We start from the raw sequence: 25,030 nt of genomic DNA, 5'->3' as shown, positions 1-25,030 counted from the left end.
ATCAACACTGGAACATATTTACACGAAGACATTCTTTATGCTATTCATATAATTTCTTACACAAATACCTGTGTATTCTGAATTCAGAAGAGGAAACAAGTCTCTCATAAAGGATTTTGTACATGGAAAGATATTTCCAACATCAACTACAAGACATATAACATAAAAGTCAGCATTGGCCACACACACCACCACTCAATTCATTCCAACTGTTCTTCATGTTTACGCCAAATCTAGGACTTGCAGAATAAACGTAAGCAATGAAGTTACGCTCACCATGTATGAAGGTAATGTTTTCAGCATTCCTGGTTCTGGTTCATGTGTAAAAGGTTCTTCCAGCACTCCCCGTTTCAGCATGTGGAGCAATAGTTTCGCATATGAGTTCCGATTCTTCCTTCCTGCTATTCCTGTACCCGCTCCTGAGGGCTCACATAGTTTTTTAACCCACAGTGCACACCTTTGGCGTTCTGAAAAGATAGGCACACGTATAACCACTCATACCATCAGGGAAAACCCAACGTGTATCAGCAAGACACCAGTCCACACAAGCAATAGCAACAGGGACCTAGAAAGCAACTAAGCTATACAAAACCTCCACAAAACAACGCCTTGCAACATCAGACATCAAGCAACTAGTTTGGTTGGGAAGGCAATACACAAACACCTAATAATAAGCAGTAAGGTAGAATATTGCTATTAGTGCTTCTCCACGCACAAGTTTTACCGTATTTACCTGACCTATGCTGCAGTTTTAGTATGTGAGGCTTCATATCCACAACGCAACGATCGAATTCAGCATCCAGCTCTTTCCACGTTTCCTCTTCACCATTCATTTTGAAAGACAACGCAGCAACCTGTACCATCATCCGCATTGAAATGGACAAGGTTAAACACCACCCTACATCCAGCTCTAGTCGTCCGAGGCCAAACCATGGCGTGCTTTGAGACCAGATGACAAATAAGACTAACTATTTCATTGAATTCATACAGAAATACGTGGAAATACAAACGTTTAATTAAGTTTTTGACGAGGACATGCTTGCTTAGATTTGAAACTGCCAGCCACGCGAAAAGGCATTCAATTACACACAACTTGTATAAAACAGGACCTACACGGTTTTGTGCAATAGCTGCGTTTGTAACAGTTTCCCCCACTATAATTAAAGTTTATTATTATTATTTTAAATCAAAGAACCAGGCAAAAAAGCACCAAGGAAGCTTCAAAGCAGCAGGACGTTCACAGACACAGCACTGCAGGCGGAGGGCAGCTCCGTCCCCACACAGCACCGCCGGGGTCCCGGCCACGCCTCGGGCGCAACGCGCGGCTCAGGACACAGCTCTCCCCGTGCCCCAAGTCCGTGCACGCCCCGCACGGAGCACGCAGCGCCCGCCGAGGCCCGCTCGGATAGCCCGGTAGGTAACAGCCCGTTATCCTCGCTCTCTTTCCACCGCGCGTTCACGAGCGCTGCGCTGAAGCAGCACCCGGCTGTGTGCGCGCTGCCCCGCGGCCATCTGTAGGGATTACCGCTCCCTAACCGCGCTCCCGGCGGGATTTCCCATTCGCTGCCGCCAGCAGCACCCACCCATCACCCACCCCATCATCCACCCCAGCACCCACCCACCCCCCGGGCGGCCCTCCCGCCGCCGCGCCGCCCGTACCTCGCAGGCCGCGGTGCAGGCCGCGCTCTGACGGGACCTCGCGCAGGCCGGGCCGGGCCGGGCTGGGGGCTCCCGCTCCCCTCAAGCCGGGAAAGGCCCGGCCGAGCGGCCAACGGTTCAAACCGACCCCACCCCCGCTCCCGGCGGCCTCCGCTGACAGCACGGCCCGGAGCTTCCGTTTCCGCGGGCCGCGCTGTGCGGCGGGACGGGTCCGGCTGGGCCTGGTCCGGCCGGGCCTGATCTGAAGGGGGGTTCGGTGCGCGTCGTGTGGGCGCGAGCGGTGATGGTGCTGCTCTGGAACATCTCCGACAGCGCTGGGCAGCGCCTGAATTGGATGTGGGTATTTCTGCTTGTGTGGCACGTGCTGTAGAAAATAAAGTCCTGGGTTTAGGAGTGCAAAGGTGTGAACGGAAGGTGGTCCTGCTGTGCTGCCGAATTACTGTCTGTGTATGCAGTGATGGATGGTAGACTGACCTGTTCCATGCCTGCCTGTTATCCAGTCTGGCCTTCGCCTGCCACAGCTTTACTGCTCCCTCATGCTCTATTGCTGTTATCAAAACAAAGATTAGCACTGCCCTATGCACTCCCCTTTGACCGCAATGAGACCTTCAGTCTCCTCTTCTCTAGGCTGAACAATATATCCATGGACATTACAGTGCACACACATTAAAAACATCAAGAGGGCCCAGCAGAGGCTGAGGCAGCACCCATGGAGAAGCAAGAGATGGAAATATATAGATAGATGGATGGATTTTTCCAACACAGTAAGACTATCAGGAGACTGACTTGTAATAAAAGCTGAAGTGCTGAAGTTTCTGCCTCTGAATCATCACATACAATGCCCAGATTTGTCGTGGGAATTTTGTAATCAGAATGAAACCGATCTGCTCAAGTCAGTCCAACACAGAGGAGAGAGTTCTGTTACTGAGCAGGCCATAGGAAGTTTGATGGATGTAACAACACATCTCTTTCCAGGTAGGCTTTTCAAGGGCAGCATATTGGCTGGGTAACAGGGTGAGTCTTGCATTTCTGTTCACCACCACAGACCCCTTTTTTGTTGCTTTAAAAGGGAATTTTTAAGCCAAGTCTTTTGTATGCTGTTCATTGGTACACATCCAGGGATTGCCTTCAGAGATGAATACCTCTCTGTCATGCTAATCACAAACATCTTCTCTTTGAAAAACAAAATTTGCTCTTATATTTGCTGGTGAAAAAGAATGTGAGTCAGTGCAGAACCAGTGAAATGAACCGGTTCTCCAAAAGAAAGTTATTGAGGGAACAGAACCAGTTTCTGGGTCTGCATACCAATTCGAGCAGACAGAGTTTGAAGACTACCTGAATTTATGTGACGATCGCTTAACTTTGGTGCAAAAAGAAGGAAAAACAGAATGTTCGGGCAAAGATGGTGATCTTGTCTTCATCCAAAGCTGCAGCTGGACACGATGCATAGCCTCCAAAGGAAAGCTCTGGATATACTGTTATAGAACACTTCAATCACGCAGCCAGAATACAGAACTAATTCCCAATTTGAATTGTAAAAATATGTTCATTTAAGTGAAACACGTGGTACTTTTATGTACCGCATTCTCTTATCTCTCTAACTGTCTCAGCAGGTTGCCACAAGTAACACGAGCACAGCTTACGGCATTCCTTCAAACATCTAAAAAATAAAATGACAGGTTTCACTCACTCATACCAGCCTTTGGAACACCTCTAGTTGCAATACATTATTTTTCAGACCTTCTAAGCAAACCTTTCATGTCTGAAAAGTTGTGATTCACAAACACTTCACTACTTCAAAGACTTATCAGGTCATAGATTTCCTCCCCCCCCAGCTCCCCTCCCCCATCCTTCCTCCTTTAGGAGACTAGATAATAAATTCAGCGTGTGAACATTGACTCCTAAGGGTGATTCTTTCAAGTAGTCAAATACTGCTTATCCAGCTAGGAAGCAGGGCCAGCTGATGTGATGGTTGTCATCCTGCTGTAACTGGGAAAGCTTGTTAACATTGCTTAGAAAAATCTGAATGTTCCTGGAGCAACAGTTTTTGTGCAAAATACAAATCATTTCAGGGAGAACTGTATTTATTCCAGCTTCGCAGTGTTTAACTCTGAAAGACAAGTTAATATTAAACTGTGTTTGGTATTTCAGCTGGTGTCCTGAATATCCAGATCCCACACCATGTTCAGACTAGATTTCCAAACAGATAGGTTCCTGCCAGGTGATCTGTGTATGTACTTAAGGTGGTTATGAATATTTTGGCTTTTAAGTCAAATACCCTTTAAAGGGTGGCTTCGGCATCTTACAGGTCTGGTTTGGTGTTGATATTAATGCTAAATGGATCTTTCACAAATTTCTAAGGTAGGTTGCTCGCTGTGTAGCTTACTTCTGTGTCTTATCACAGAGCAGAAGAGAGAATCACATGCACTTCACTACCAGTTATTGTAAGAGTGCAACAAATATTCCTCCATCATTGGGAGTAAGTCAGAATTTTAAGTATTTTCTGAGTAGAAATACAGACGTGAGCACAAGGTTTGCTAGACTCAATCACAGCAGTAATCCTCCTACAATGAAATGAAAATTACAGATCACTTCAAAGCTGCTTACTGACCAGAAATCATTATTATTGCTCAACGGTGCACAGTTCTCTTTCTTTAAAAGGGAACCAGCAACATTGCATAATATTTAAACAACATTAAACATTAACTGCTGTTTTAAACAACAGCTTCTTGTAAAGTTAAAGTCAGGAAAATGGAAACAGTTTTATTAATTTCAGCAATATTTTTGAACTGTAGGAGAATCCTTTATCTGACGCTGTTGGTTTTTCAGTGGTGTTTGGATACTTGGCCATTAAACACAGTTTGGAAAGCTCCATCTTTTTGCTTGCCTGAATTATGGAAAATCCCAGGCTGATGAACTTCTGTCCATCTATAATTGAAGGTTGGCTCCTTATCACAGGAGAGAGGAAACGGAATCACAACTCAGCTAATTTCTCATAGGAAGACCTTCTATAAATCAGTTAAGAGCTAAAGGGTTTGATTGACGTCTAGGTGATATTAAATCAGAACACGCAATTGGCCAAAAGTTACTTTATTCTGAAGGGGTTGCTATTGAAAAGATCATTTACAATGACATAAAAGCTGGAAATATTGAAAGAGAAGTAGTGTAGCAGGGACACTGAAGGAGGCAGAGGAAAGAAAATGGAAGTTAATGGCTGAAACAATGTGTCACAGCTTGTGAAGGAGGCTGGAAAACAGCAGCAGGGAAAAGAGCAGAGACTGTGTACTCAGCACATCCCATGTTTGCCTGGAATTTACACTCAGCGGCCTTAAGTTGTCCTGTGTAGCCATGTATCTGTCTCTATTAGACATTCAGTACTGCTTTACTTCTTGGACTCATTTCAAATCTTCGCACGGTTTCATGTTTGATGGGTCCGTCTTAACAAGACTTGAAAAGAAGCCACGCTCTGTTGAAAACAAGAGGTTAAGACCTTGAGTTAAAATCTCACAGTGTGCAATGGCTGAAAACGATGCATCTCAACGGCTCTGCTGGATAAGCAGTGAATTTTTCTTGGTGTAAACTGCTGGAAGAAATTCACTATTTTAATTTCTACTTTAAAAAGAGCTAAGCGACATCCACCTGAAGGCAGCCAGTGTTCCTTCCTTCACCTAGGAATGAAAAAACACTTGCGAAGCATATTGACAAAACAGGTGCAAAGCACTTCCTCTTGCTGATAAACTTTGCTATTCCATCGCTTTATTTACTCCAAACAACAGAGTGCCTGTGAACCAGTTCCTCCAGCATCGGGATAGCTGTCAGCTGCTTTTTAACTCTTGACCCAACATCAGAAGCAGTCAAAATAATGTGGAGGCAATTCGGCAGAGAGGCAGCAAGCAGGGCAGGCTCCCAGGGCTGAGGCAAGGCCTAGGCTCTAGAAGTTGACCCAAGGATTTGTGAAATCCCAGAACACTTCACCTCTGGCCCTTTGGCTGGGCTACACCTCTAATTAACACCTCTTGGGAGCAGGAGAAGGATTTCTTCCTAAATGCCCATGAACTTCAGCACAAGACAGGTGAATCAGCTGGTCAAATACAGCTTGAAGATGAACTGGGACACTGCCCCATGGCACTGACAGGCAGCTGTGATAAAATTAACCCAGCTCTTACCTTTGAAGCAGAAAGGGAGAGTGAGATTGCCATCCACACACTGAACAGGCACAGTGTAGGCGCAGGATTTCTCTTTATTCTTGCAGTAGAAGGATATAGTTTCACCATGCATGATGCCTTCCTTAAGATCATTCTGAACTCGTTTCTTCTCCCCTTCGTATAATACTACAGCCTTCTTTACTGGAATTTTACATGGCTCTGTAAAAGAATCCAGTTATAAGCAACATATAAGGATGGTTACAGCTCTGTTTTGAAATGTGATTTGAATAGATCCCATAAGAAATTCGTATTAGAGCATAAAAAGTGCTGTGGCCCACACATATGTAATACTTCTGCTGATATTATGGTACTGAAGAACTTTGCACCCCTGTGCACAGGAGCAAAAAATTCCAGTGAAAGCTCAGCCCCATTGAAATTCCTAACTATATTAAATAGGAAGAGGACAGGAAAGATATAATACTTTTTGGTGTCTGATTATTGGAGCCAGTTCCAATACATCACAGTGTAGAATGTTGAATGCTGCGAGTCAGATTATCAGGGCCTTGAAATCACAGCTTCAATTTACTTGTGAAAAGAAACAAAGGTGCAGTAGCTCATCGACAGTCAGTGGTGCTCTTTTAGGAAAATGGAGTCAAATTGGTTTCAATATGTGTACCTTTGCAGGATGGCTTTGTGGACCAGTTCCCTGTCTTCTCACATCGGGAGTGCTTAGGTCCCTCCAGCACGTATCTGGACTGGCAGCTGAAGCTGACACTTTCGTTGTAGTGATATGTTCTACGAACAGCAAAATTTAAGAACCCATTTTCTATTCCAGTGGGAGCAGGACAAGTGACAGCTGCGGAACAGCAACAAAAGAGAAACAAAGCTTTATCACCGCTGCAGTTCTAAAAGATGCAGTATGTACTTCAAAAATGCATGTAAAATTCTTATGTTGGTTCATTTCAGCATCTTGAATGGGAGATCAGTCAGGGGAAATATTAAATAAAGAAAGAATTTAAATACATCTGCTGTGGTTGTACTGTGAGATTCTCTAGCTTAAGGACGAGGTTGTCTGCCTCTGAGATGAATGCCAGCATTTAGCAGAGAGGTGTCCCCACACTTGGGCAATCAGGCTGCCTCCACGCTGGGGGCTGTTTCACAGCCTTGTTTGCACAACCTTCATACCTGCAGCAAATATTTTGTCAATCCCATTTGTGTGCAGTCTTGCAGATGCTGTCAGTGATCACCTCGCATTCATGATTCTGACTTTCAGAATGAGTGTGCCGTATGTTTACAAACAATATGCTTTTTTTTTCCTCTGTGAAATAGTTGTTCTTATATGGTGACACATACGATTTTAGGGTTATGTTTCACTGGTGCTGAAAGTCAGTTACCCACCCCTGCACTCCGGAATGCTGCTCCAGGTGCCATTGGCCTGGCAGGTTGCTGTCTCATTTCCAATAAGTGCCAGAGGTGGTACACATTCAAATTCAATTGTGTCCATGAAGTAAGAAATGTTCCCAGGCTTTAAGAGGCGGTAAGAAAGGACTCCGAATTCAGGAAGTGAGGGAGGTGCACAGGTCACGGCTGGAAAAATAATGTGCATTCTTAGAAAGAAAAGCTTAACAACTGAATTGTTGCTGGTACCACAGGAGCAACTTGCTTATAGCTAAAGTAACAAACACAGAGCCTTATGGAAGTATAGCTACCAAAACATAAAAGATCAGGTTAAAAGTCTCAGGAGCTTTTCCACGTGTAATTCATGATTTTTGCTATATTATTTATACTGTGTTATGCAGTATCGTGTTTTTTTTTTCCATAAAACTATGCAGGACAGGTCATAGTAAAAACATGGATAGCAGCTGTAAATTATGATGCTGTCCTCTTTTTATACACAGGGAAAATGAATTTAAAGGGATGAGCCTCTTCCCCTCAGCTGTAAATAGCATCCCTCATCCTGGCCTTTCACACAGGTCTTTAAACTGTATTTCTCTATAACCAGAATCCACGTCTCTAAAACTAAATAAAGAAGCTACTTCTTGATTATTCCTAATCTTTTTTAGAACACTGCAATAGGAGGCTTCTGAAGAAGAGTGTATGTAACTTTGAGTGATCTAAAGGAGCCCTTCCATAATAACAGTAAGGTTTGAGTGATCTAAAGGAGCCCTTCCATAATAACAATAAGGATAAAGTACTTTTGGGATATCTGAGCACATACGTTGACACTGTGGGGGGATTCCACTCCACTTGCCATCTGACATGCATTGGCTCGTCCTTGACCCAACAAGGGTGTAACTGTAAACAAAAAGATCTGGTTATCAGAAAGCTTAATGAACCTTTTTATACAGAGAGAAATCAGTTTGTTCTTTGTGAAGATTTCCATTGCCCACATGCAGATTTAACAGCATTTCAGTTGTTGTGAAATAGTAGAGAATCCTTCTCTAATTCAAGCACTTACTAACCCGAAAGGAAGTTTAGACTCAGACATGAAAATGTGTTAATATCCAGGTATTAGAAATTGCCAGAAAGAATGCTTGATTCAACAAGGTATTTCCCTTTCAACTCTATATTCTATTTTAATGTTACAATAATTCCTGTAACTGATTAATATTGCAGATATTTTGTATCGATCATATCAATATCACATAGCTGCACCCTAGTAAGTTATCATTAGTGAAATCAAATCAGTTCAAGTCCCATTTCTACATTTGATATCATAGGTGAATTAATTTATTCCTTCTCTTGTCTGTTTTGCAGAAGATGGAGTTAACTGAGGTTTTAGAACTCTTCACTGAACTTCATCCTACGATCCTAAGAGATTAGGATCTTCCCAGGTAAGCACTGTTTATTAATTACTTGCTCAAACAGAGTGTCTGCATGCTGCCATCAAATATCATTTTGCATTTAACTTAACTATGTTTCTTTAAATGCATCCTCATTTCTAAACCAGGAGGCAGCCTTCAGTAAAAGTGCATTTGCTCCAGGGACTAAATTAGGATTAACCTCATGTTTTCATTTACTGAGCTTAGAAAGACATGGAAACAAATTTCTCAGCCTCCAGATCCTGACAGCATGATGACTCAGATGGAGATTATCCTTTCTGTGCTGTAGGATTTCATCTCATGATGTAATAAGAGGATTTTAAAAGCAAGGGGAAGTGATCTGGCATGAATCTTTGCATAAAATTTCTGCTATTTTCATGGTTTTCATGTCTGCAAGACATTGCTTTGGAGTAGCAAAGCCCCAGGATACAATAGTCAGAGCTAAACAGAGAAGGACCCCAGATATGCCATTTTTAAGTCCCTGAAGTGCAGGTGGATTTTAGTGTGGTATTTCCAAAGTTCCTTGGCTTGCAGTGCTGCAGGACGCAATAGTACAGCATAGTGCTGTGGTTTAGATTTTGTACTGAGTAGCACAAAAGAAGGGAGTGCTTACCCTGGATCACATGAAAAACTTAAAGAACTCCGGTAGTGGAAATCTCTAGAATCAATTGTTCCATGCTGCAAGGGGCCAGGGGCGGGACATCTCTTTGCTGTTAATCAAAGTTTAAAAAATGATAGTATTATTTCACGAGGCATGAAGCTGGCATAGTGGAAACAGGTTAATCTTAAAGGGATCTGAGTGCTTTCCATGTTTTTCCACTTCTGTGGACTACATTTCATAACCTGTTTTATACGTCTATCAGAACATAGCAATGATAGTTTCAAAGTTTTTGTGATGAAAAAGTTATTTTGCAGTTGATTGTCAGAGGAAAACAGCTGTAATGCAATTAAATGATGAAAATGAATAGCAGTTGATAGGCAGATATTGTCAACCAGTGTATGCCATTTGTAGTATAAGCAGCACTGAGATGAGCCCTTACTTACGTAGGCATAAGAGTGTGTTGAGAGGCCACCTGCCAGTGGGCTGGCAGATGTACTTCCTCTGGCCGTTGTTGGGGACAAACCCCGGCCTGCAGGTGTATTCAATTTCCTCACCCACGTTATACTCATTTTTGACCACATTGATTGTGGCAAACAGCACGTCTGGTGGCTTGGGACAGACTGGAAGAGAGGAGAAAATATACAAAAAGCAAAGCAGAAAGCTTGAGATATTCAAGTTTCTGTATCATAATCAATTCTCTTTCTCTGGGTTTCCTCAGTTACACTCCAGGTTAGCACTGGCTGTTAGGATGTGGAAAGCACTTACCTTTTGCTGCAAGAGCAGAGTGGGTCAGAGCAGCCGCACACAGGAGCAGGACCAGGGAGTACATTGCTGCCAGCCCACCAGCTTCCCCAGTGACTCTCAGACCAGTGGTTCCCCCCTTAAAAATAAAGGCATCCATAAAAGGATGGTTACATATTAACTCTTTGTATTTATTCCCACCCAAGTAAACAGAAGATAAAAGGGTCCTTGTGTTGCTGGAATAAAGGATGATACAACCATCACATGTTGCGCTTGCACATAATGCAGGGATTCAAACAGTCTCTACTGAAAATGTCTCATCTCCAACTGGTTCTGCAGAGCATCTCCTGCAGGAACTGATGGTTTTGAGGAAACAAGATTATCTTCTCAGCACCTGTAGAGGCTGAGGATGGTTGGATCAAAGAATAGAACTGTCATGGAGAAGCTTTTGTTTCTCACTTGACCTTGTACTCTTCCATATATGAAAGAGTTATAGAAAAATTTTAAAAGCAAAGTCACAGAATCACAGGATCAAAGTGACTCACATTGGAGTGACACTGGTGGTGTTGTAGGCCTCCTGTAATAACACCAGCTTAATGGTCGTCCATTCTGGATGGTGATCTGGCCTGTAACACCAGACTCCATGGGCCTGTTCTGTCTGATTCATGTTGCCAGTCATCATCTTTCAATTAGCAGATAACTAGCTGGCCATTGCTTTACTACTTCTCCCGTTATTCACAGTGCCAGCACTGCAGGAAAAGTGAAAGAATAGGTCTGGATTGTGCTTAGTTTGTGACAAGGAGCTCAGATTCGAATCATGTTTTTGGGTGGCATAGAAACTTGTTTAGACTCTGCCACTTGGGGTCATCAAGTCAAAACCATCAACTGATGCTCCGATCAGTGCATTTTTCCTAATTTAGCAGATCTTAATTGCAGGAACATCTCAAGTGCAACCAAAATAACATTTGTGTAATCATTGTTCCCACAGTTTGCTGTTTCTAATCTCAGTATCCTCCTTGCCTGCTGACTCACAGCCTGTGAGGGGGAGTGAGGGACACTGGGAGCTCAGACAAGAAGCTAGGTTATGTCAGATCCTTCCTGCTGTGATCTTAAATACTCTGTTTATTTTTGCTTCATGCATTTTCTCTTTCTGCATTTGAAATGCAGACTTTAGCCACAACATTAAACAATTAGGAACATGCTGGTCTTATCAGAAATAAAAATACGTGGATGGCTTGCTCAAAATGTTTACCAAATACACAGTGCCAAAGGGCAAAGTACAACCTCTAAATCAACCAAAACTATAAGCTTGATTTTCTGTTTTCACATCAGCTTATTTCTCCTTTTGTCCCAGTCTACTTCTTCCTTTTCTTTCTCGACAGATTTTTCACCTTTCCCAACACACTGCTATGCTGTGCTGAACTTTCTTGCCTTTGGCTTATGTCCTTTCTCAGATCTGCTTACTCTTTCGCTTGCATGTCTCTGTTTAAAATAGTACAAGAATAGAGGGACACGATTTAATCCATTTCAACGCTACGTGAGCAGTTCTCACTGTGCTCAGCAGATGGCAGAATGTACCAGCGTACACGTGCCACACACACACCTGTAAACTCCAACCGAAGTTTCCTATGCTACTTTGAGAGGAAGTCATATAACAGAAATTGGGCTGAATAAAGCACACACTGACCTTTGCACGTCACTTAAACATCCGTTGTGTGCAATAACTTCACTACTTCTAAAACTGGAAATAAAGCTTTGAATAATTGCATATGAAACTGAAAGAGAAGAACTGAAGGATGCGTTTCATGCAGCTGCACAGTGACTACCAGTATTGTGTTTTATTTGGAAGACATACTTTTCTGAAGTAAGAGTCATTAGAATGCATGTTGCCAATAACTGTGCCTTCTTCCATAGCTGCATGGGAGGGATTCACCTCAGCAGAGCATGAACAAACCAGTCTTTTTCTCTCTGTATTTGCTGATAATATGCAATTGTTCTTATCATTTAACTTCTCATCAAATCCATGTGTTATTTATTACTCGAGCTCCTACAAGCCTGGTTATAGAGCAGAACTTTTTGTTAGTGGCCATATAAATGCAAAGCAGACTGATGTTCTCTACCACAAATAGTATTATATTCTAAGGGAAGAAATGCTATCTGCGGGCAGAGTAGTGTAAGGACACGCTGAGATGATATTGGCTAGCACAATATGCACAGTAACAGTGTCACAGCATCCTGTTACCCGTTTTTGTGCTAGCACAACCAAAAAGAAGAGTGTGTAGGAGGGGTGTGAATGAACTTTGCAGAAGCTGTGCTGTCTGGGCAGAAATATGAAGGGCAGCAAGGCAGAGATCAAGAGTGTGTGTTTGGAATGATAGCAATCTAATGATGGAGCCCAGCATCACTCACTGAGCAGAGTAGTTTCATTAATGAATAAAAGATGGGGAGAGGATAAGTCAGCAAAGCCATAAAAGTGGAAATGGAAACATGAAAGAATTTAAAACAAAAAATAAAAACTGGGGGAGGGGGGAAATGGAGGGATACTAAAAGAAAAATGATGAAAACCAGCCTGTATAGAAGCATTCTTACTTGATACCAGGGGACAACTGGAGCTGTCAAGACAAGAGGAAAATACATTGTGGTAATTGGGACACAGGATAATAAGCTGGACAAAGACTTTCAGGCAGAAATGGTCTCTCCTAGAGATATTTTGCAGAAAGTTTGCAGGAACAAGACAGACTGGAGGTCAGGTCACCAAAGTAACTTCTCCCCAGCTAATGAGCCAGACTTTCCTTTAATCTCTCCACCTGCTTCTCCAACTGATGCTATCGTTTTCATGATCTCATAGGATTTGTCACACCTCTGCTGCTGGCAGTCTGTCCTTCTGGGTGATGTGTTGGGTCATGTCACCCACCATTCCCAAGGAGTGTTCTTCAACCATAAAATGCGTGATATAGCGCAGTCAGTTCAAAATGCAGATGTTTCTCACATCACACAGAATGTATTGCTTAAGGACACTGAGATAAAATATTAAAGAGATTGAATGCACTTCTCCTTTTGTGCCAGCATCCCCTTAGTGAGATCCTCTCTCTCTGGCATGAAAGCTGGGTTTGGAGCTGTGCTTGGACCAACAACATCATCTTTATCCTACAAAGAGGAGACACTCAGATTCCAGATTATTTCTTGCTGTTCTTTTTGTTTCACACGTCCATCACTGGGTTTGTAGGTGTGTGTGCCCACTGCTCTCTCTGGAGTATGAGGAGATGATGGTCAGATGGTTCACGGCTGACTCCATGCTCCTGTATGGAAGCAGGTGTTAAGTTGCAAGTCCAATCATTGCCCTTCGTGTTGCTGTGATAGTTCTATTAATATTTGTTCAAAGTTCATTTATGCTCTGCACAAACAGTTTTATCACCTCCACTCAATACATCCGATATTGGAGTGCTCCATAGCACTGAAGAGATAACAAATGTAAGAAGGTAAACTGCATCATTTCCAGCCTTAAAGAAAAATAATTACATTTAGTTCTGGCCAAGCTGAGGCTATTTCCTAAATAGTGGTTCCATTTAATATTTAATATAGAGCTGTGTAGATAATTTAGCTTTATGTATTCATGCTTAGCAAAATATTCAACCAGCCAGAAGCCAAGATCCATCTGCACTGAATTAGTTTTCCAGTCAATGTTCCCTACCTGCTGAAAGTAAACACGTGGTAATTTACACTGACCTGGAAGGACGTCTTGCTGACATCAAAAGTAAACAACGCCTGTGGAACTTCTGAAAATAGTAACATAATTTAGGGTTAAATGGCACTTTGATTTCAGTAACAGAAGTTAGTGAAATAGTTATTATTTCAGTCCCAGACCTCAGGTCTCTTTAAGCATCCAGCACTTTACAGGAGGTGTGGTATTCGAATACCTGTTCCTGTATTAACCTGAGCTGCTGGTGAGCTGGCAGGAGCACTTTCCCAGGTCTGAGCAGGTCTGTGCCATTGCACAGAGATGTTCCATTTTTCACATACATTCAACTCAAGTTGTACAAAACCAGAGAGTATTTTAAAGCCACTTCCTCCTCTCCGCCTTCTCATTTCCTGCACAGAAAATCCAGAGAATCTCTCACAGTTGTACTGCAACACAAATATTGTAAAACAGTCTGTTCCTCTGATCATTTTTTCTGAGTTTTCTCTTAAAAAGAATCCTGTGCTATATTTCTATATCAGGAATGCTGAAATAGGAAGTCTTGGGGGCAAACTGTTCTCCATCAGAGTTTGACTCTGCAGTGGCCAGCCAGGGTAATGGGGAGATTGGAGAAGGCAGGGTACTCAGCCAGCTCAAATCAAACCCAGTATTTTGTCTCACAAAGCTTGAAAATGTTTTCTAGATTCCATTCATCATTAAATCTTCTGCTTTCCATGAAGTCAGATTTCCATGAGAGCTTCATTATATAAATGTACTGCCTCAGGTTGTTCTATTGCTTACAAGCTGGGGAGAGTTCAGCCCCAGTCAGGATCTCACACGGGTTCTCCTGGAGAAGCACAGTGCAGCAGGGATGCACTTTGTGCTTCCAGTACATCAGGAACACCATTAACGTTTCACCACTTTGCAATCCAGTGGAGCAATCCTTGTGAGCTTCCATCCCAGAATGACTCCATCGCTCTGATGAGGACTTCTATGGGTAAATGAGAGCGCTTTTATGCTGCCTCTGCCTCCCTTGGCACATCACCATAGTACTATCAGAAAGCCCAACTAACGCCAGATTTACTTACTGCCATTCTTCGGTTATCCAAATGACAGATAAGAGGATCAATAATGGGGCTCCTCAGTGCTTCATGGGGGAGTTCATAGGGGATTTCATCACTGTTTTTATGCCTAACTTGAATCAAGTCATATGGAATTAACAACATAACAAGACTAGAAATTTGTGCCAAATCTTTGTTAGTCAACACAAATAATTGACTGTAATATTTCCTGGTATGTTTTTAGTCTGGTTCTCTCGGCAGATTTACTCCAAAAGGAGAATTCTTCCCACTTCAGTGTTGTCTGAAAAAAACTGAAAAATCTCAGAACTGGAAATTTCATAAAACATTGGATCCAGGTTAAGGCCTTCGACCTGTAGAAGCTGAATTTGAAGTTTTCTTGAATATATAAACTGAAGTGAGTTTAGTGCTAATGTGATAGGGAAGATCAGTTTGCCCTGTGCTAGATGTTCCACACGAAACTCCTGCGGCTGTTTCAGCTCCTTGATGTGGTCTGCGTCTGCTGCTCCTGACATCTCATTATCCTGCGTCTGGATCCTGTTCACAGACTGATCTCGTACCAAGCAGCACGGCGCTTTTATTGTATGGACCATTAGACAGTATGAAGATATCAATAAACTAATTTCAGTTTGTGACAGCCTCCCGTCTCCAGCAATAAATCCAGGGCACAGCGTCTCTAAGAGGAAGCATGTTTTGAAGGGCCCGGTATCGATAACTGGAATCAGATTTTCAGAAGGGCTTAAATTCTATTTGGACAACTAAATGAAGGTCATGCTTTCCAAAGTGCTCGCCTTATTCAAGTAAGTTTTTGTCATACTGGGTTCTTTGGAAAATGTAGCTACCTATGTAGCATGTTACCAACCTCCACATGCACGTGTGTCTCTGGAAACATGGATCCTAGTGCTGTTAGGTGTTTTTTATGGTTAAAAGTATATAACAGAGGTCAGTTTTCTTTCTCTACTCATCACACATGAAGACACAAAGACATTGTCAACATTTTGGCAATGAAATGGAATTGCAGATATTCCAGTGTGTCCAGTGCTGAGACCAGTGACATTCTCATAAAGTGAAGTTCTGAAGGGAGAAGATGCACAAATGCTGTGGAAAGGGCAGGTCTATGAAGTGCTTAATATTTCTCATACAAGTTGAAAATACTCAGCACATGCACATCTTTGCTGCTTCCGTTTATTTCATTGTTATCTGTATTTCTGTAAATAGCCTCGTGTTTCCCACCCCGTGTCATCTAAGCATGGATTCAGTAACAAGGGGATCATTTTATTTTTGCATGGACATCAAAGTAGTCAAGTTCAGTAATATTAACCCACTGTTCAAGTTGTCTCCAAGCCTTTCTGAAGGGAGCTGCCTGCCCAGCTCATATCTCACCAACATGAGAGTATGGCTGGAACAAAATCCCCTGGCACCCGGGCAAGGGATGTCCTGTCATTCTTCTTCCTTAGCAGCACTGCGGGTGTTTGGTTTTAAAATGATATTGTCTGGAACAAAGCTGGTTTTGAATGTAGTTCACACAGGAAGAACATCTGTAGCATTTTGTATTCTTGCAAGCAGCAGCTCTGAGCTATTAAGGTCACCACGCCTTGTGGAACTGAATGGTAGCATGGGACATACTTAATGCAACCTAAAGAGATGTTCCCTTGTTATGATATGTATTAGGCTGCTAATCTTTTCAGTCTTTAATCCACAATACTGGATTAAAAGACCAAAAATAGACTCTGCTGTCTTTAAAGGACAGTTCCTGTTGGGCTTTTTGTTTGTTTGCTTTGGAAAATGAAAATTCCAGTGGGGAATCAAATGATCACTGCACACTCCCAGAGCCCTTCTTCTCACTGTGTCTTCAGGACAGAGAGGTTTCCCACACTTCATTTTTCATTCAACTGACACTTTGGTATTCTGAAATTTTTCCTTCTTAAATGAATGTCAGCTCGCTTTGTGCACCAGGCTTTTCTCTTTTCAGCTCCTCTAAATTAAACAAATATTGTAAAGCTGTGTTTGCCCAGCCAGACTCCTGTCATTTCCATTATTAGTGTTTCCAGAAGTGTAAACACTTGTGCAGAGCGCAGCCGGACCTGGAACAATTGGAAATCTTGCCATTGGAAACAGCATTGGGCTTTCTCCCTGTCAACGTGTCATAACATAATGGTGGCACACAAAGAAGGGCATATCCTGTATACTCCAGCTGATAGGTTTTGTTTTCCTCTCACAGTCATTCTCTAGAATAAACCAACTGTGACATGTAAGTCGCTGTTTCTTACACCTGTGATAAGTGATGCTCAGCTGTCAGAAATAATGATTTGAAGCACAATGTGTAGTGTCTGTTTACATCTCATATTTGCTCGGTGAAATAAGCTTGCTTGTACAAAATTATCATCCCTTCCAATAGAATATTTGTTTGAATTCTGTGGAAGATACACTGCACTTGGCTGTTCGCATCGAACTAATGGGATATTTCTCTTTTACTTTGGTGTCAGTGAGATGACACCACACAGCCCATAAACAACACAAAGAAGCTGTAGCTGTTGCCCTGACATTGTCTAGATGTGCCAGTCTGTACCCAAAGCAGATGCTTTGCAGTACGCCAGCAGTACAGAATAAGTTGCTTGTCCTTTTAGGGTCAGAAAGCACACCCAGAATAACAACAGATCACAGAAAAGCTTCAGGCTGGTGTAGGCACTGCTCTTCTACATGTTTTTGAAGGACAGATTTTACTATTCAAAGCATTGTATTTACAGAAGCTACCAGAGCTCCTTTAACCCGTTAATTTAAACCCCACAGTTAACATTTTGCACCAAAACAACTGGGAAAAAAGAAGAAGAGATTGAGGATGACATTTCATCATCTGGCAGCTGACTGCTTTCACTCTGTGGAAGCTCCTGGCCTGTGGTTAACAACACCTGACCTTCTTTCCCAAAGATGTTTGCCCTCCCCCACGCGCATGGCAGCCTCCTGCATCAGTGCCAATCCTCGTGCTTGGTTCTGCTGGGCAAGGATTCCAGGGGCCCATTGTCTATCACAAGAACCACCTACTTTGTTTCCTTTGAACCTGTGTGCCATGTTTCTCTAAACACAATAATAGAGGCGCTCTTGTTTGGCTGGCACAAGAGAGGGTTGTTCTTTTCAACGTGCTTTGAGTGCTTTATTTGTATTTCCAAGTCTGAGCCTTTCTGCCTTTTTATTTTTTCATGTGTACGGTTGAAGACTGAAATTTGCCTACACAAGAGGATTGTTCTGATGCACTCAAAAAGAATGGGAATTACTTTTTGGAAGCGATGCTGAAAATTTTGCAGAGAGATTGCTGGTGGGAAGGACAAACTGCAAAACAACAGTGATAACAAACACTCCGGCTGAGGCAGAAATTTGTATTTATACAATCTAGAAAGAGACAAAAAAACATGAAGCGCCCCAAAGGACCGCCGTCACATTTCAGTGTGTAACAGCATCGAGCTCTGATTCAGCTCCATAAGTAGGAGATATTCCAGCATGCTTCTAATGCATCTGAGGTGTGAGAAAGGAAAACAACTGATTGTCACTCAGTGTTCTGATGAGAACATTGATATGAAAAATGAAGATCTATTTTACCCTCAGCGTTCCGTATATCACCAGCCTTTTATTCCCAGCCCTATGGAGTGCAGCAGGGATAACTCATGCAACAAGGGAAAGCAGGATTTTCCTAATTGGTGTGTATCAGTGAGTTGCGATTTCATCCCTTGCAAATGACCATGCATTATCAGATGCCATTTTCTTTTTGTCCCAAATTCTTAGGCAGTATTTTTTTTCTGTGAAATTCCATCTCTTGTAAGACTGTTTTCCTACACTCAGCCTTCTTTCTGACTGCTTCAGTACACACACTCAAGCTTTCACATTAGTGAACAAGCTGTCACATGGAACAATCTGATAATAAACTCTGTCTACAGATCCAGTGTTTCCTAACCTGCAATATCAGGAACTTCATGGAGGAAAGACAGAAAAGAGAATCTGGGTAAGTACAGAAAGACACCGAATTAAACAGACCCTGCATACATCAATGCAGAAAGACTCCAAGACGAAGATACCAGTACAGGAAGATGCAAAGCGGGCATGGTGGGGATGGGTCAGTGGTTGGACAGGATGCTCTCAGTGCTCATTTCCAACCTGAGTGATTCTGTGGTTGTATGAACATATTCCTGCCTCCCTGCACAGCTCCAGCAGGAGACAGAAGAAGACTCACACATGTATTTATGCTGCCACATCCTACCTTTTTCTAAGTCTTGGAAACACGTACGGTACACTGTTGCCAAAGTGTCTGCATAAGAGTAAGAAACAATGCTGCTGCTGAATGCCTAACAGGAGCAGGAAAACCTGTAGCAGTAGTGGGCATGGTGTCCTGATTTGAGAAAGGGAGCTTCAAAACTAAACTGTGGATGATTTCCAAGAGAGAAGCAAAAAATGTGTTGTATGGAAAACAACAACAACAACAACAACGGGAAAAGCAGGCTTTGGATTTTGACAGAATCCTGGATATTAGTGAAAACTGGTGGTGGGTTTGGACTTTGTTATGGCAAACCATTATCCCACAATAACTGCTGGAACAAATGTCTCAGAAGCTGACTGAAAATTCCTTTGGAGGATGAGACTGGATGAAGGAAATAGTTTTTAGACAAGTTTGCAATGAAGTCATCCTTCTGGACAGGAATCTAGCTGCTTGTTTTGATGGCTCTCTAGAAGAGGAAGTGATTGTAATTTGTTTTGAAATATAAGGAGAAATGGGGCTGTGAACTTCCGTATAGGTCTACAGCAGGAAGTGATTCCTTCTTTTGTTGCCTACTTCTAAGAAGCAGGAAATAATAAAAGAGAGAAACAACTGCGTGTGATGAAGGTGTTCTCTTTGCCTTTGGCTTTGAGCTGATCTGATGCAGAGTGCATACATCAGAACAGAACAATCCAGGACCTTTCTCTGGGACACTTACAGACCTGGGATGATATTGATACAGATACAGAAAGCCCTGGAGGAGCCGAGTTTGTTACAGCAATCATCTTCACAGACACATCATCCAATGGGACCTTCCAATGGAGGAATATTCATACATGAGTCAATTTCTTATCAGGTGACTCTATAAACCGATTTGGAATTGGAAAATCTGAATCTGCTCTGATTTAATAACCACTTATATGCCTGAACACAGACGACAGTGCTGACTCCTTGGCCAGATGGCCTGACTCAGAAACAAACTGCAGTGCTACCCGAAGCAGAAGGGCAAAGCTGGGGCTGCTGATGGTGCTGTGTGTGCTCAGACTGGCAGACTGCTTTCCTCCAGCAATTCACAGAGGAAGTGTGAGTTCCTGTAGCACCCGCAGGACCTGAAGGCAGAGGAAATTGGATGTCCAGGCTGTTAAAAGCTGATGTTGGAATGCATATGCCAAAAGCATCTGGTGAATGGGACACAGCATCCCTTCAAAGCACCGCTGTGACATTTCCTGGACATGGTGAAAAATCCTGATGTTTAAACACAAATAGATATGCATACATATTTTTGTGTATTAAAGCCTTGTGTAAGTGAGATGTATCCAAAATACCGTGGTCAGGGGAGTTGTACATTACTTACAGTAAGAGCAGGTTATAATACCATAATGCTTTACCTAATCTGAGGGTTGCTATGCACTCATAATGGATTTTTTCCCTTGCCTAATGGCTATATTCATAATATACAAAAAATGGGCAGGGTTTGACATGCAGCGAGGCAGAGGAGTGACCCCAATGTGATCTCAGTGTCACAACTGTGGCTCTTCCCTGGGGCCTAACGAGGCGATCAGCAGGTGCTAGAAATAGGAGCCTGGGACACATGCCAGGGTTTCAGTGAATGAATCTCAACCAGAGCTGCTCTCAGGGAAGACACTGGAATGCAAAATGATTCAGCAGGTTTGTGAGATTTTAAGGAACTACATAATTTATAAAGTCCCCCAAACCCGATGCAGTGGGGATGTGTCTGAACAGTCGGGCTCTCCGGTTTCAGTGGCTCTTGTTTGTAAGACAGCACTAAAGGAAAAACAAAGAAGAATGCATTCCATATTTCTTGATAGAATACTTAATGAGAGTACAAAATGTTTCTCAGTGCTCCTCGTGCTTTGGCATAAGTTAATTAAGACAAGAAAAATCCAATCTCTCTGAAGAGAAATAAGGGCTTTGAAACATCTGTGCACAGTAGGTAGAAACCAAAGGCAAAATCTCTCTATTTTATTGAATTTCCGATCAAATTTGAAAGCAGTTGCTTGCAAAATAAAAGCCTGTGAAGTAAGGGCACATGGCACTACTTGGACTGATTGGCACACGGGCCGATTCTTTAAGTGCAGAATAAAGGAAGTCTGGCCCTGTCCCCAGTTCTTTGGTGCGAGGTTGTGGTGTGCCAGCTCAGCCAGGCTGCACCCAGAAACCCAAGCTGGCACAGCAAGAGTAAGAGAGATAACATGTGACGATTGCAGCGGTAAATGTCTGTGCTCAACTTCTCCCATCAGCAAATGAGACTTAATTGGAATTAATTGGCCTTCTTTCATTCTTGTGAAATACTGCATAGTGTCCACATTTACACAGACAGGTGTGGAATGGTGTGGGGCAGAGGAACTTTCAGTCACAGAATCGAACTGAAGGGGTTGGAAGGGACCTCTGGAGAATCCCCAGTGTGACTTCTCAAGTTCCAGTTTGTGCCCATTGCCCCTCGTCCTGTTGTTGGGCACCACCAGAAAGAGTCCGGCTCCAATCCCTTGGCCCTTCACTTACTGATGAGCATTGCGCAGATCCCCCTCTGCCTTCCCTTCCTCAGGCCGCAGGGCTCGCAGCCTTTCCCCACCAGGAGGTGCTCCAGGACCCCACCATCTCTGTACCCTCCTCTGGGCTCCCTCCAGCAGTTCCGTCCGGGACTGCAGAGCTCAGAGCCGGGCTCAATGCTCCAGCTGTGTCCCGCAGGGGCACCTCCCTGCCCTGCCCTGCAATGCACCCCGCGGAACCGTTGGCCTTCCTGGCCAGCAGGGCACACTGCTGCCTCATGACAACGCGCATCCATTCTCCACGTGTGAAAATATGCTATAACACTTCTATTTTTTGATAGCGATTAGAACTTGTTTCCTAATCACACACGGAGTATTTTCAGATACACACGGCTGTGCTTTATGCCCTGCTTTCCTGAATGCGCTGAGTTACTGTACGGACCGCTGTAGGAAATGATGTCTGTGCCGGGTGCATACAATGTTTCCAAGTCCTGGGACTGGGTGATGTGAACAGGAGCAGAGCTGTTATTTACACAGCGTTACATAGTCACAAACGGGACAGAAGTGTCTGTGCATGTGTGCGCACACCAAGTAGCGCAGAGGAGTTGGCTGCCCGCTTCCTGCCCGTCCCATCGCAGCGATGGGTGCTGGCTGGTAATGCCAACGCAGCGGGCGCTGCTGCGGGGCCGCTCTTCCTCCGCACGTACCGCGCAGCCGGAGGGCAGCGGGCGGTGCGGCTGCGTGCGCGCTGCGGGGCGTGGAGCGGGGAGCACCGCGCGGCACCTCCATCGGCGGCGGAGGGGCAGGAGGCGGAAGGAGTCGGGTGGCGGAGCGCTGCTGCTGCGTGTGTCAACGGGGACCGCGGCCCCGACCGCAGCAGGTGCCGCCCCCGCGGGCCGGGGGGAGCCGGGGGGCGGCCCCGAGCCCGCCCCGCCCCGCCGCGGCCGGGGGCTCGCTCTGCCCCGCGGGCGGAGCGGCGACGCGGGGTCGGGATTCTCCTCCTCCTGCACCGACGTCAGGCTCGGGAGCGGGAGGCAGCGCCCGCCGCCGCCGCAGCGTTGCCAGAGGTTCGGCGGCCGCCGGACGGGGCGGACGTCGGGGCGGCTCCCGGCGGGCAGAGCGGCATGGCCGACGTGTTCCCGGGCTCCGAGCCCGGCGCGGCCCCGGACGCGGCGCGGCGCTTTGCTCGCAAAGGAGCCCTGAGACAGAAGAACGTGCACGAGGTGAAGGAGCACAAATTCATCGCGCGTTTCTTCAAGCAGCCCACCTTCTGCAGCCACTGCACCGACTTCATCTGGTGAGAGACGGCCCCGAGCCGCCCCTTTCCCCGCCGCGGTCGCCTCCTTCCCCGCCGTCCACCCCCGCCGCCCCCGCTTCCCCCAGCGCCGCCTCCCGGTGCCGCCGCTCCGGGCAGGTGAGCCGCGGGCCCCGGGCGAGCAGCGCTCCCCGCCCCGTCGCGCTTCGCGGTGCCCCGCGGCCCCGTCTCCTCCCCCGGCCGCGCTTTGCGGCCCGGCTCGCGGGCGCTGAGCTCCGTGGCACACAACTTGTGCGACCCCGCCTGGAACTTTGCGCTCGATTTATTTCCTCTGGCTGGGAAAGCACGGTAACACCCCTGCCGAGAGGAGAGTTCTCCGAGGGAATGGCTCCTGCGAGAGGGAGGGGAGGAAAACTTCCTCCAACACCCTCATTACTAAGCCTCTTGGGGAAAACACGCACCGAACCCTCCTGCCGTGCCCTCTTCTGGGCGGCAGCGCAGCTCCGCCGCCGGCCGAGCACTGAGCGGCCCCGAGCGCCCTGCGGGCGGCAGTGGCTGGAGCTGGGGCTGGAAACAGGCATGTTTAGGGCTCGGGGTTGGAGCTTGATCCGCTGGGGTGTGAGGACGGCTGCCCTTTTGAGAGCTGGGTTGTAGTTCATTGCTGGGTGTGCGCCCAGATCTTCTCACCTGGGTACTGAGCACAGCCTGCCTGGCAGAGCATCCCTCTTTTGCATGCTGGAGGGGAAAACTATGTACTAGAAATGCTTAACATACATTTGCAGAGTAAGGAAGGGGGAATAGAGATGGGGAGGGTGCAGAGGACACAGGCCAACTTATTATTATCCTATTTGAAAAGAAAAAAAAAAGAAGCAACTCTAGTTGTTGGGGAAGTGAGAGACCTTCACAAACCGCTTTAGAATGAATTGAGAGCAGACTGAATTGAACGGGCAGGTGTGGAAGCACAGTGCTGTGATGCTGAGTGCCACAGTTAAACCAAAGCTGTTAGAGAGGCACCCAGTGACAGGATGGGTCTGAAGGGGAAGGATATCCTGCAGCTGACAGGTGGCACAGGGAGCCGCTCTGGTCTTTTCTTGTTGCTGAGATGAGTGCATTCAGCACATGGGCAAGTGACGGCTCGAGAACTTGTTTCATTTCCTTGCACGAAGACAGACAGGTCTTGAATAAGTGCCACACACCGTGAAAAATGCTTCATCTCTTTCCAGAATGACATGTGGCTGTTAACATCTGCTTCGAGGTATAAAGAATGGCCAAAGCAACCTTCAATGAACCGAGCAAATAGATTTACTACTTAGATTAGACTCTTATGGGTAACACCTCCTGAAATAGCACAGCATTCCTTACCTTCTTGAACAACATTCACCTCTCTGCTTTGCTGCTGAGAGCTGATGGATATTGAAGACCTCTTCCTTAAAATGCACTGCGCAGAGCGTGGGGTGGTGCTGCCTTCCTGTGCTGCTAAATGTGCTCAGCCCATAAAGAGTGGCTCTGTGCCCTGGCCTTAGGCAGCAGAACGGGGTCTTTGCCACGTGGCTGTTCAAAAAGATGAGAAAATAAAACCAAAAAAGCCCGTTTTGTGTTCTTTGCTCTCAGCTGTCCCGCAGTCCCGTTTGCACACTTGCGTGCTTTCCACGTTTGTGAAGCGATAGTGACAGAATGGCACCACAGTAGGGTCACACACTGCCAAGTTAGCAAACAGTTTTATATCTCTTCTGGGCTTCCTAGCTTGGGCCTGCTTATGTTGATAGTGGGGGAAGAGTGCTTTTCAGTAGGGATACAGGAAAACATACTGAGAGTTGTACACAGTCCCTCCCCACCTGATGTCAGTGCATACTGGGGAGGTGAGAACAATTGTTTCACATCACTTCTGCAGTGATCCCAGTGAAACTCTGCCTTCACTCGAGCTGCCTGCCTCCTGCCCAGGCTGTTTGCTCTTGGCCGTGCAGCTCTCCAGTTGAGAAACGTCCCAGAAAGAGGGGAGATGCAAGTAAAATGTTTATGGGTCAGATCCTCAGAACGTTTATTTTTGTGGAAGGGAGATGTTGAGTGTTTAAGGGCAAACAAATAAGCAAAAGCAACAGCGTGGGGATTTGCTATATGTGTAACAGAGGTTCGGGATGGCACTGCAGCGCCTGGCTGCGCTCATTGGGGCACATTTGTGTTTTGTTATGGAAATGAAACTGGGAGAGCATCAGAGTGCACCCAATGCCTTCTAGTCTGTACAGAGCCCTTTATCTGCCTCCTTCTTATGCTGCAGGCACCCTGGGATGGGGATGAGGAA

At 45.0% G+C, this 25,030-nt stretch overlaps 3 protein-coding genes across 3 annotated transcripts in view; 1 reads left to right on the top strand and 2 right to left on the bottom strand.

Moving 5' to 3' along the window:
- The window catches only part of CEP112 (centrosomal protein 112), a 131,795-nt gene extending 130,000 nt beyond the window's left edge, over positions 1 to 1,795 (bottom strand). The window contains exons 1-3 of the mRNA XM_072351644.1: positions 1,660 to 1,795; positions 734 to 854; positions 277 to 467 (exon numbers count right to left, since the gene is read on the bottom strand). Coding sequence (XP_072207745.1) covers positions 277 to 467; positions 734 to 833 — 291 coding nt within the window. The 5' untranslated portion in view covers positions 834 to 854; positions 1,660 to 1,795. The remainder of the gene's footprint in view (positions 1 to 276; positions 468 to 733; positions 855 to 1,659) is intronic.
- Positions 1,796 to 4,733: 2,938 nt separating this feature from the next.
- On the bottom strand, positions 4,734 to 10,151 carry APOH (apolipoprotein H). Its single transcript, XM_072351650.1, has 8 exons — positions 9,993 to 10,151; positions 9,671 to 9,847; positions 9,240 to 9,336; positions 8,023 to 8,099; positions 7,203 to 7,391; positions 6,481 to 6,660; positions 5,826 to 6,023; positions 4,734 to 5,125 (listed from the first exon to the last, which is right to left on the bottom strand). The coding sequence occupies exons 1-8, from the start codon at positions 10,126 to 10,128 to the stop codon at positions 5,055 to 5,057; spliced, it is 1,125 nt and encodes a 374-aa protein (XP_072207751.1). The 5' UTR covers positions 10,129 to 10,151; the 3' UTR covers positions 4,734 to 5,054.
- A 12,285-nt stretch (positions 10,152 to 22,436) lies between these two features.
- PRKCA (protein kinase C alpha) overlaps positions 22,437 to 25,030 on the top strand; it is a 107,493-nt gene continuing 104,899 nt past the window's right edge. The window contains exon 1 of the mRNA XM_072351643.1: positions 22,437 to 22,773. Coding sequence (XP_072207744.1) covers positions 22,601 to 22,773 — 173 coding nt within the window. The 5' untranslated portion in view covers positions 22,437 to 22,600. The remainder of the gene's footprint in view (positions 22,774 to 25,030) is intronic.

This window comes from Excalfactoria chinensis, chromosome 17, assembly GCF_039878825.1.
Source record: "Excalfactoria chinensis isolate bCotChi1 chromosome 17, bCotChi1.hap2, whole genome shotgun sequence".
Classification (NCBI taxonomy): domain Eukaryota; kingdom Metazoa; phylum Chordata; class Aves; order Galliformes; family Phasianidae; genus Excalfactoria; species Excalfactoria chinensis.
This window is presented reverse-complemented; position numbering and strand designations above follow the sequence as displayed.

Excerpts from the sequence above, each read along its gene's own strand:
- APOH (XM_072351650.1), bottom strand. The coding sequence starts at position 10,128 with ATGGATGCCTTTATTTTTAAGGGGGGAACCACTGGTCTGAGAGTCACT. Across the intron at positions 9,337-9,670 it reads CAACACACTCTTATGCCTAC|CAAAGAGATGTCCCGCCCCT; the intron begins GTAAGTAAGGGC and ends TTTGATTAACAG. Across the intron at positions 8,100-9,239 it reads AGTTTTTCATGTGATCCAGG|TTACACCCTTGTTGGGTCAA; the intron begins GTAAGCACTCCC and ends TTTTGTTTACAG.